General features: G+C 38.3%; 1 protein-coding gene across 7 annotated transcripts in view; it reads right to left on the bottom strand.

Annotated features, from left to right (window-relative positions):
• Positions 1-345: 345 nt before the first annotated feature.
• The window catches only part of ATRX (ATRX chromatin remodeler), a 296,672-nt gene continuing 284,083 nt past the window's right edge, over positions 346-12,934 (bottom strand). For 6 of the 7 annotated variants that reach the window (XM_030807624.1, XM_030807622.1, XM_030807619.1 and 3 more), the window contains one exon: positions 2,666-3,239. In XM_030807624.1, coding sequence (XP_030663484.1) covers positions 2,961-3,239 — 279 coding nt within the window. In that variant the 3' untranslated portion in view covers positions 2,666-2,960. Of the gene's footprint in view, positions 3,240-12,934 lie in introns of all 7 variants that reach the window. The other variant, XM_030807617.1, reaches the window with a different exon arrangement.

Below are 12,934 nucleotides of genomic sequence, written 5' to 3' on the forward strand. Positions count from 1 at the left end.
AAGCAGCTTTTCTACCAAGTGTGGGTTGGTAGCCCTGCTTGACTTAAAATGAGTGTTACAGCTGTTGGGAAACAGGAAATGGGGCTGGATTACACAAAGACATCCCAAACTAACACAAACACACATGGACTTCCTGGTATGTAAATTCTTTTTGAGATTAGAGATCTCCCTTTACAGAATTTAGCATATAACAGATTCAATAACCAAACTTCGTGACCTCTCAATATTAAATAACTGAATGTGCAAAAGAACCACCATTATATAGGACAACAAAAGCTATACATTTTCTATGAAACAGTATGTGCACAGATTTTCAAAGCTGTGAAAATACAATAAAGAGCACAACACATTTTGGTCACTTTATTAAATGACATTAAATAGTTTTAAGTTTCAACTACTAAACAGCACTTTGAATGGTGAAAACACAGATAGTATATTGTCATACTTGAATGCTTTTCTTTAAAAACACAATTCCAGTCCTTATATATATTACAAAACAGCCTTAAAGGAAGAAGTGACATCTTTCCTACAGTACTTAAGATACTCAATACAGAACTGAAAAGCAGTCTAACAGAAACAAAGGCAAGTCTTCACAGCTGTATGATTTCAGCAGCCAAAGCTGGATGATGGACTGAAACATTACTATACAACTGGGACAAAACATATACAATATCACAATACTAAGCAAAAACGCTTTACACCCAAAGAAATAAAACAGGTTACAAAATGTGGAGAATTTAGCAGGCAAAACTGTATTACAAGCAACATTTTAAATCATCATTTTTAATCCATTGCAACTATTTAAAACATCTAAAACAAATATAAAAATGAGCCTTTTAGTATTTTATTGACGTGATCTTTTGTCTTTAAATATTTGTTAAAGCTTGATGTTATACTCAAAGTACATATTATATAGCTAAAATGTCAAGTGAGAAGAGTGTATACAAAGTGGTCCAAGTTTTATTTCAAACTCTGATTTCCAATTAATCCTTCTAAGTATTATTCTTTAAGTTATAGTTTCATCCATGGTGAAAAAGATTTAGAAGGTTGCCTAAAATTTTCACATCTATGTCTTTGAGTAAATAATTAGACCATGTTGAAAATTCCCAGGTCTAGTAAATCAGGTTTAAAATATTCTGAACTTGTAGAAATACCAACTGGTAACAGTTGGCCAGAGTGTACTGCCTTCAAATATTTCTCATAAATCTTGTCTTTTTCATTTTTTCTAAAGTAAATACACATCTGCCCCACCCAATTAAATAAATCTGATTACATGGCTAGCATAATATCTAAATATACAGAATTTATTAGTGATATTTCCTCATGGGAAGGTGGGGGGGAGGGGCGTGGATCCACCAAACCTCACAAATTCTGTATCACAATCCTAGTGCTCTTGGATGTTTTACCACTAGTTCTTCCAAGATAAAAATGGCAATCTCTTAATCATCCAAACAACTCAAAGCAGTTTTAGCTAATGTTAAACTCATTCTAATCCAGTGATACCTAAAGCAAAGCCTACACCCAGTTTTTTTTTTTTTCTGGAATTCTTAAGCTGTTTCACTACCTGTTATATCATCATCTCAAAAATGGTTTTGCCATGTTGAGTTGACTCCCACAGTCAAAAACAATGTTTTCTTTAAGAATTCAAGTAACCAAAATTGTACATGAATAAATTTGTAGGTCATTTTTGCAGAAGTGGATTAAGAAAAAATAAAATGTAATATATTTTCTAGTAAAACTTCTAGTAAAGGGGTATTGGATGAATTAATTTTAATAATTGCCTCACAATCTAAACTAAAAAAAAAAAAACTCTGAAACAATTTAAAAAAATGTAAGGAAACTGGGGTAAAAGAACATGATGATGAGAGAAAAGAAGCGCATAGAAGCCAGTGATTCTTATCTTTCAGAGGAATTATTTCACAATACTGATAGTACTGGGAACTGTTAAAAGTATATTCCTCATGTGAACCTGGAGTCAGCAACGGTTCTGCCATTTTGATGTTGTTTATAAAACAGGGTGTGAACCTAACAACCACAACTTCAGTGTTAACCTACTAAAATGCTAGAACTTGATTTTCTAAGTCCACATCCCACTGCCAGCAACAGGATGAAGCATTAGCACTGGCACCATGCAGTTAAGAGATGTGCTTTATATTCGTGCCAGGAGAGAGAAAATTCATCTGTGGAAGATAATCCACAACCCTGAAATTTTACCAGTAATTATTTCAGCACATATAACCGAAAATAAAAAATGGCAGAAGTACTAAAGAAGAAAAAGGAATTCTCTTCTTAGGCTATACTTAAGGCTGTTTATACAATGCTAAGATAACTGCAAGACTTCTCCAACTTTTAGAGCAGTAGTATTTAAGAATATTGCACACGATTCTGTGTCAAAGATAACCCTCAGTTTCTAACTTTCAGTCACAGAGACAATAAAGCAGGAGCCCAGTTTCAGACTTCAGTCAAAAGAACATTAAAACCATTTCAATCACTTTAATCAAGAAATGGATTAAGTACAAAAGTATTTTGTAACTTGAGGAATCAACTCTAAGAACTCAGCTGTGTGTTTTTATATGTAAAGAATGAATATATAAATCTTTATTCTTTCCTAAATTTATTAATTTTATGACAATTTTATGGTTGCTAAAAGCAGGCATAAAAATTTAGAGAGGAAATCTGTGGAGTTGTTACTATTATGGAAGGACTTGTTTTCACTGAAAACAATTTGAAATATCTTCTGTACTCAGTGTGTGTAAGAAGATTCTAGGCAACATCACTGACAAATGTCAGGAAGAAATGGTATGCCCTATTTAAAAAAAAAAAAGTAAAACTATTATGGAAGATTGGCATTTAAGGGGACCAAACTATTTATACAGTTGAGTTCTGTTAAGTCATTGATTCCTAAAAAAATAAAAGATCTTTCTATGATTTTAACAATCCATTAAGCTTTTAGTGCAAAATCACATTGATTTCCCTTGGGAAGGTCCTGGATTTTTGCTTCTCATTGGGGGTGGCGCACGCTGTAATGGTGGTGGCTGCATACCACCAGCCACTGGCTGATACATTCCTCTCATATCAATCTGCTGGTAGTTAGAAGGATTCATGATCAAATTTGGAGGCTTCGGCATCATGAGGTGACCCAGTGTTGCTTGTTGATAAGTCATTTGTTGCTGTTGCTGCTGATTGTATTGCTGCTGGAGCCTTCTGTTCATAAGTATTCGCTGAACACAGCTGATTAACTATAGAGAAGAAATGGGAGTCGTTACAAGTGCATGACCTGTCTCAAAAGAGGTATCAAGTTTTGACTTAAAATCAATTTGTTAAGGGGGTACCATACCAAAAGGAAAACATATTACTGTTAACACCATTACTAATGTGATGGCATTCACAGGACCATTACTGTAGAAACCAGTTAGTAAGATCATTTAGGGCTAAATTCTCTTAATGTCTTGACTATTATATTGCAAGCAGCATTTAGGTTAGTTGCCGTAGTAACGTGTTCTGTACTGTGATTAGTCTCAAGTATTAGTTACAACATTTTTTGTTAAGACTCCTTTCTTTGTCATTCTTTTGAATATTTCACATGATGAGAGACAAACATTTTAGTGACAACACCAAAGGGAAAGGCACTTGCAGTAGGAATAATTCTGACCAGGAATATCTCAGATTTACTAATATAATGTAAAACCACATAACCCTGCAGTGCTTTCTAAGTAAAATATATGCCACAGAAATAGATTCCCTGGTGTCAAGCGTAAAAATTTCCAAGTATAAGGCAGAAGGCTAGCAAACAACTGTGTTGGGAAACATGATCAAGGATCCTGGAATACAGTACCCTTTTAAAGAATTATACAACTTAGTAGGAACCTTTGATATGTATCATCCATAGCTCTACCTTTTATTCTAAAATTAAACACACTAATAAGTATACTACTATTCCGAGGCTGTTTAATAATGGCAAATGTGACTGGAGGCAGAGTAAGATGGCTGAATAGAAGCCTCCACTGATCGTCCTCCCTGAAGGAACACCAAATTGAAAAACTATCTGCAATAAAATCACCTTCATGAGAACCAAAAATCAGGTGAGCAATCACTGTACCAGATTTTAACTTCATATCACTGAAAGAGGCACTAAAGGGGGTAGGAAAGACAGTCTTGAACTGCCAATGCCACCCCTCACTCATCCCCTGGCAGCAGCCGCGTGGCAGGGAGAGAGAATCTGTGTGCTTGCAGGACAGAGTGCAGTGATTATGAGACTCTGCATTGGAATTCAGTGCTGCCCTGTCATAGTGAAAAGAAACACCAGGCACAACTCAGCTGGCACCCACAGAGGGAGCATTTACACTAGCCACAGCCAGAGGGAAACCACCTATCCCAGCAGGCAGAACCCGAGTTCCGACAAGCTTTGCCACTGTGGACTAAAGAGTTCTGGGGGCCTAAATAAACCTGAAAGGCAATCTAGGCCACCAAGACTCTAAGTCCTGTGCTGGGCTGGGCTGAAAGCCAGTGGACTTGAGGGGTCACATGACCTAGTGAGACACCAGCCAGGGTGGCCAGGAGATTGCTTGTGCCACACCTTCGCAAACCCCAGGCAGCACAGCTCATAGCTCCAGGAGAGACTCTTTCCTTTTGCTTGAGGAGAGGAGAGGGAAGAGTAAAGAAGACTTTGTCTTGCAGCTTGAATATCACGTCAGCCACAGTAGGATAGGGCACCAGGCAGAGTCCTGAGGCCCTTGTTCCAGGCCCTAGCTCCTGGATGACATTTCCAGACAACCTGGGCGAGAGGAAACTCGTTCTCTTGAAGGAAATGACTCAATCCTGGCAGGATTCAACATCTGTTGTCTAAAGAGCCCTTGGGCCCTGAATAATCAGCAGTGGTACCCAGGCAGTACTTGCAGTGGGCCTTCAGTGAGACTGAGACATGCTACCTTCAGGTGTGACATAGCACATTCCCAGCTGTGGACACTATGAGAAGAGACTCCTGCTTGAGAAAAGAAGAGGAAAGAGTAAAGAGGACTTTGACATACAGCTTAGGAACCAGCTCAGCCACAGTGGGCTAGGGTACCAAGCAGACCCTCGGGGACCCTAATTCCAGCCTTGGCTTTTGGATGGCATTTGCGGACCTTCCCTGGGCTGGAGGGGAGCCCACTGCCCAGAAGGGAGAGACGTAGTCCTGGTAGCATTTAACACAAGCTGACTGAAGAGCCCTTGGGCCCTGAGTGAGCATCAGCAGTAGCCAGGAAATGCCTGCTGTGGGCCTGGAGTGCCAGTGGCCATAGGGAGAGACTCCTTTGCTTGTGAAAAGCAGAGGGAAGGGTAGAAAGGATTTTGTCTTATGGCTTGGGTGCCAGCTCAGCTGAAGTATAATAGAGCTCCAGGCAGATTCCTAAAGATTCTGACTCCAGGCCCTGGATCTTAGATAGCATCTTGGGACCGGCCTAGGGCTGGGGGAAATCTGCAGCCCAGAAGGGAAGGACACAAGAGGAGCTGGCTTTGCCACCTGCTGAATGTGGAGCCTTCGAGCCTTGAGCAAACAAAGGTGGAGGCCAGTAGTTACTGTGGATCTTGAGTGAGACCCATTGCTATGCAGGCTTCAGGTCTAACCCAGTGTGGTTCCCGCGAAGGGAGCCAGAGGGGTGCTTGTGTCACCTCTCCACCAGCTTTCCAGACAGCTTAGCACAGACAGAGAGAGATTCTGTTTGGGAGAAAGTAAGGGAAGAGAACAAGAGTCTCTGCCTGGTAATCCAGACAATTCTTCCAGATCTTATCCAAGACCACCAAGGCAGTACCTCCATGAGTCTGCAAGACTACAAGAGTCACAGCATTACCCAGTTTGGGATGCCTTCTAATGCAGATACAGATGCAGTGACCAACAACTTAGATCACAATATCCAACTCCCTTCGAATACCTAGAAAGCCTTTCCAAGAAGGATGGGTACAAACAAGGCTAGACTACAAAGATTATAATAAATACCTAACTCTTCAATGCCCAGACATGAATCAATGTCTACAACCATCAAGACCATCCAGGAAACATGACATCACCAAACGAACTAAATAAGGCCTCAGGGACCAATCCTAGAGAGACAGATACATGTGAATATATGTGACAGAGAATTCAAAAGAGCTGTCTTGAGGAAATTCAATGAAATTCAAGATAATACGGAGAAGAAATTGATAATCCCATCAGATAAATTTCACAAAGATATTGAAATAATTTAAAAGAATCAAGCAGAAATTCTGGAGTCAAAAAACGCAATTGACATACTGAAGAATGTATTAAGAGTCTCTTAATAGCGGAACTGATCAAGGAGAAGAAAGAATTAGTAAGCTTGAAGACAGGCTATTTGAAAATGTACCATCAGAGGAGACAACAAAAAACAATGAAGCACATCTACAAGATCTAGAAAATAGCCTCACATGGGCAAATCTAAGAGTTATTGGCCTTAAAGAGGAGGCAGAGAGACAGATAGGGGTATAAAGTTTATTCAAAGGGATAACAACAGAGAATTCCCCAAACCTAGAGAAAACTATCAATATTCAAGAAAAAGAAGGTTATGGAACACCAAGCAGATTTAACCCAATGAAGACTACCTCCCACCATTTAATAATCAAACTCTCAAAGGTCAAGGATAAAGAAAGGATCCTAAATGCAGCAAGAGAAAGGAAACAAATAACATACAAAGGAGCTCCAATACATCTGGCAGTAGACTTTTCAGTAGAAAACTTACAGGCCAGGAGAGAGTGACATGAGATATTTAAAGGGGTGAAGGAACAAAAAAACAAGCAAAAAACTTTTACCCTAGAAGAATATATCTGGTGAAAATATCCTTCAAATGCGAAGAAGAAATAAAGACTTTCCTACACAAACAGAAGCTGAGGAATTTCAATATCAAACCTGTCCTACAAAAAATATTAAAGAGAGTTTCTCAATCTGAAAGAAAAGGATGTTAACAAACAACGAAAAGTTATATGAAGGTATAAAACTCACTGGCAATAGAACATTAGTTTTCTCTTTGCTTGTTACTTTGTTTGCTTGTTTGTTACTTTGCTTGTTTATGCAATCAGTGTTATCATCAGCTTAAAATGATGCATTATATTATTTGAAAGCCTCATGGTAACTTCAAATAAACAAACATACAACAGATAAACAAAAAACTACAAGCAAGAAATCATGCCAGGAGTGGTGGCTCAGGCCTGTGATCCCAGCACTTTGGGAGGCCAAGGTGGATGGATCACCTGAGGTCAGTAGTTCGAGACCAGCCTGGCCAACATGGTGAAACCCTGTCTCTAGTAAAAATGCGAAAATTAGCTGCACATGGTGGCAGGTGCTTATAATTCCAGCTACTCAGGAGGCTGAGGCAGGAGAATCGCTCCAACCCGGGAAGGCAGAGATTGCAGTAAGCTGAGATCATGCCACTGCACTCCAGCCTGGGTGACAGAGTGAAACTCCATCTCAAAAAAATAATAATAAAAGAAATTAAAACATCCAACCACAGAAAATTGCCTTAGCTAAAAGGAAGATAGGAAGAAAAGAAAGAAGACAGGGATCACAAAACAACCAGAAAACAAATAACAAAATGGCAGGAGTAAGTCCTAACTTATCAAGAATAATGGGGTTGGAGGCCGGGCGCGGTGGCTCACGCCTGTAACCCCAGCACTTTGGGAGGCGGAGGCGGGAGGATCACAAGGTCAGGAGACTGAGACCATCCTGGTTAACATGGTGAAACCCCGTCTCTACTAAAAATACAAAAAATTAGCTGGGCGTGGTGGCGGGCGCCTGTAGTCCCAGCTACTCAGGAGGCTGAGGCAGGAGAATGGCGTGAACCCAGGAGGCGGAGCTTGCAGTGAGCCGAGATTGCGCCACTGCACTCCAGCCTGGGCAACAGAGCGAGACTCCATATAAAAAATAATAATAATAATGGGGTTGGGCAAAACAGATGACTAGATGCAGCAAAGTGGAAAAGCTGTCACAGAAAGACAAGGATGACTGGCACACTCCTAACAGATCTTCAGAGAGAAGGCAATGAGAGTGGACAGAGGGAAGACACAGAAGCTTGGTTGGAGGAGGAAGCTGGGAACCCTGAATGGGGCTACCGCACACAAGGACTCGTTCCTGGCCCACAAGAACTCCAGGGGAATGAGTGAGTTGAACTGGCAAGAAGCAACTGGCTCTTGCCTCGGGCCTCTGGAATTCCGGCAGGAGGAGACCCACAGCCAACATTATACTGAATGGGCAAAAGCTGGAAGTATTCATCTTGAAAACCGGCATAAGACAAGGATGCCCTCTATCACCACTCCTATTCAACATAGTATTAGAAGTCCCGGGCAAAGCAATCAGGAAACAGAAATAAATAAAGGTTATCCAAATAGGAAGAGAGAAAGTCAAACTATCACAGTATGCAGATGCCATGATTCTGTATCTAGAAAACTCTAGTCTTGGCCCAAAGAGCTTCTTAAGCTGATAAACAACTTCAGCAATATCTCAGGGTACAAAATCAATGTACAAAAATCAGTAGCATTCCTATACACCAACAAAAGTCAAGCAAAGAAGCAAAGCAGGCATGCAATCCCATTCACAACTGCCACAATAAAGAATAAAATACCTAGGAATACAGCTAACCAGGGAGGTAAAAGGTCTCTACAATGAGAACTCCAAAAGACTGCTAAAAGAAATTAGAGATGACAAAGCAAATGGAAAAACATTCCATGCTCATGGATAGGAAGAATCAATATTGTTGAAATGGTCATACTGCCCAAAGCAATTTATACATTCAATGCTATTCCTATCAAACTACTAATGATATTCTTCATAAACTAGACAAAACTATTTTAAAATTCATATGGAACAACAAAAAAAAGGTTGAATAGCTAAGGCAATCCTAAGGAAAATGAACGAAGCTGGAGGCATTATGCTATACACTTCAAATTATACTACAGAGCTACAGTAACCAAAACAGTGTGGTACCAGTACAAAAAGACACACAGACCAATGAAACTGAATAGACAGCTCAGAAATAAGGCCACACACCTACAGCTATCTGATCTTTGACAAAGCTGACAAAAACAAGTAATGGAGAAAGGACTCCCTATTCAGTAAACAGTGCTGGGGTAATTGGCTAGCCACAGGCAGAAGATTGAAACTGGACCCCCTTCTTACACACCATATACAAATATCAACTCAAGATGCATTAAATACTTAAATGTAAACCCGAAAACTATAAAAACCCTGGAAGACAACCTAAGCAATATAATTCTGCATATAGGAATGGGCAAAGATTTCATGATGAAAATGCCAAAAGCAATTGCAACAAAAGCAAAAATGGACAAATGAGATCCAACTAAACTAAAGAGCTTCTGCACAGCAAAGGAAACTATCAACAGAGTAGAGAGACAACCTACAGAATTGCAGAAAAGTTTTGCAAACTATCCATCTAACAACTAATATCCATTATCTATAAGGAACTTAAAGAAATATACAAGAAAATAACAACCCCATTAAAAAGTAGGCAAAGGACATGAACAGACACTTTGCAAAAGAAAACACACACGTGGCCAACAATCATATGAAAAAAAGCTGAACATCACTGATCATTAGAGAAATGCAAATCAAAACCACAATGAGATACCTTACACCAGTCAGAATGGCCATTATTAAAAAGTCAAAAGATGCTGGTGAGGTTGTAGAGAAAAATGAATGCTTATACACTGTTGGTGGGAGTGTAAATTAGTTCATCCATTGTGGAAAGCAGTGTGGTACTTCCTCAAAGAGCTAAAAACAGAACTACCATTCAACCCTGCAATCCTATTACTGAGTATAAATTCAAAGGAACATACATTGTTCTATTATAATGACACATGTGTATGTTCATTGCAGCACTATCCACAAAAGCAAAAACATGGAATAAAACTAAATGCCTATCAATGGTAGACTGGATAAAGAAAATGTGGAAATAAAAAATAAAGAAAAAGTTCAGGAGGGGTAAAAAAAAAAAAAAATCCACGTGTGTAAAGGTGTATTCTAAATGTGCCTTTCTTCCTGATACCTACAGTGACTGAAGCTCTAGATACATGTGCCCTCTGCCTACTCATACTCACGTCCCCTCATATGGCATTCATTATGGAATGCCCCATTATCAAGTTCCACAGCAAAAATTGAGGCATTGCATCCTGTGATTTCCAAACCTCAACTAGCAGAGCCATAGCCTGCTACTAATGCCTCTGCATTTGGTTTATTGAATGCAGCTCATCACAAAGAGTCTGACAAATTCAACATGTTATAGACAACTAGAGCTTTTCTTATTCCAACAGCAGCTGACTCAACTATTAGAAATCTCAGAGATTAAAAATCTACTTTCTCATTCTCGGCTTGTAAAGCTGAGCCCAGACCTCAGCACACATTTTCAAGACTGCTGTCAATCTATTTATTTAATTTTATTAATATCTTCCATAAACCTAATAATAAGAACAAGATCATGTCCTTTGCAGGAACATGGATGGAGCTGGAGGCCATTATCCTTAGCGAACTAATGCAGGAACAGGAAACCAAATACCATATGTTTTCACTAATAAGTGGGAGCTAAATGATGAGAACACATGAACACATAGGGGGCAATAACAGACACTGGGGCTGACCAGAGGTTGGAGGCTGAGAGGAGGGAGATGATCAGGAAAAATAACTTATGGGTGCTAGGCTTAATACCTGGGTGACGAAATAATCTGTACAACAAACCCGTGACACAGATTGACCTATATAACAAACCTGCACATGTATCCATGAACTTAAAATGAAAGTTTAAAAAAGGAATAACAGTGAATATAAATGGACTAAACTCTCCAATCAAGACATATAGTGTCTGAATGTATTTTTAAAAAAGACCCAACCATCTGTTTCCTATAAGAAATACATTGTACCTATAAAGACACATATAAAGTGAAAATAAAGGGATGAAAAAATATATTTCATGAAAATGGAAACCAAAAAGGAGCAGGACTAGCTATACTTATATCAGACAAAACAGATTTCAAGACAAAAAATATAAAAAGAGACAAAGATGGTCATTATATAATGATAAAGGGGTCAATTCAGCAACAAGATACAACAATTGTAAATATATGTGCACCCAACACTGGAGCACCAGATATAAAAAGCAAATATTATTAGAGCTAAATAGAGAGACAGACCCCAAAATAATAATAGCTGGAGATTTCGACACCTTAACTTTACACATTGGACAGATCATCCAGACAGAAAATCAACAAAAAACCAACGGACTTATTCTGCACTACAGACCAAATAGATATTTACAGGACATTTCATACAATGGTCACAGAATATACATTCTTTTCCTTGGCACATAAATCATTCTCAAGGAAAGACCATATATTAGGCCACAAAACAAGTCTTAAAACATTCAAACAAATGAAATCATATCAAGTTTCTTCTCTGACCACAATGGAATAAAACTAGAAATCAATAACAAGAGGAATTTTTGAAACTATATAAACACATGAAAATTGAACAATATCCTGAATGACCAGTGGGTCAAAGAAGACATTAAGAAGAAAACTGAAAAACTTCTTAAAACAAATGATAAAGGAAACACAACATACAAAAACCTATGGGATACAGCAAAAGCATTACTAAGAGGAAAGTTTACAGCTCTAAGTGTGTACATCAGAAAATTAAAAAAAAACTTCAATTAAACACCTATCAATGCATCTTAAAGAACTAGAAAAACAAAAGAAAACAAAACCCCAAATTAGTAAAATAAATAATAAAGATCAGCACAGAAATAAATAAAAAGTTGGTTTTCTGAGAAGATAAACAAAACTGACAAACCGTTAGCCAGATTAAGAAAAAGGAGAAGATTCAAATAAAATCAGAGATCAAAAAGTAGATATTAAAACTGATACCAAAGAAATTCAAAGGATCATTAGAGGCTCCTATGACAAACTACATGCAAAAAATTGGAAAACCTAGAAGAAATGGATAAATTCCAAGACTCATACAATCTACCAAGATTGAAACATTAAGAAATCCAAAATCTGAACAGAGCAGTAACAAGTAACGAGATTAAAGCTGTAATAAAAAGTCTTCCAGCAAAGAAAAGCCTGGAAACCAATGTCTTCACTGCTGAATTTTACCAAACGTTTAAAGAAGAACTAATACCAATCTTCCTCAAACTGCTGTGACAGGTAGAGGAGGAGGGAATACTTCAAACACATTCTATAAGGCCAGTAACACCCTAATACCAAAACCAGACAGACATATCAAAAAAAGAAAACTACAGGGCAATATCCGAGATGAACATTCATGCAAAAATCCTCAACAAAATACTAGCAAACACAATTCAACAACACATTAAAAAGGTGTTGTTGAACATGACCAAGTGGGATTTATCCAAGTGCTTCAAGGATGATTTAACATAGGCAAATCAACCAGTGTGATACATCGAATAACAGAATGAAGGGCAAAAACTGTATAATAATTTCAACTGATGCTGAAAAAACATTTGATAATATTCAAGATCCTTTCATGATATAAATCCTCAAAATAACAGTTATAGAAGGAACATACCTCAACACAATAAAAGCCATATATTGACAGACTCACAGCCAGTATCACACTCAATGGGGAAAAACTGAAAGACTTTCTTCTAAAAATTGGAACACAACAAGGATGCCAGCTTTTACCACTGTTATTCAACATAGTTCTGGAAGTCATAGCTAGAGCAATCAGACAAGAGAAAGAAATAAAGGGCATCCCAGTTGGAAAAGAAGAAGTCAAATTATCCTGTTTGCAAATGTTATGATCTGGTATTTGGAAAAACCTGAAGACTCCACCAAAAATATTCTAGAACTGATAAACAAACTTAGTAAAGTGGCAGCATACAAAATCAGCAGCATTTCTAAATGCCAGCAGTGAAAAATC

Source organism: Nomascus leucogenys, chromosome X (genome assembly GCF_006542625.1).
Source record: "Nomascus leucogenys isolate Asia chromosome X, Asia_NLE_v1, whole genome shotgun sequence".
NCBI lineage: Eukaryota > Metazoa > Chordata > Mammalia > Primates > Hylobatidae > Nomascus > Nomascus leucogenys.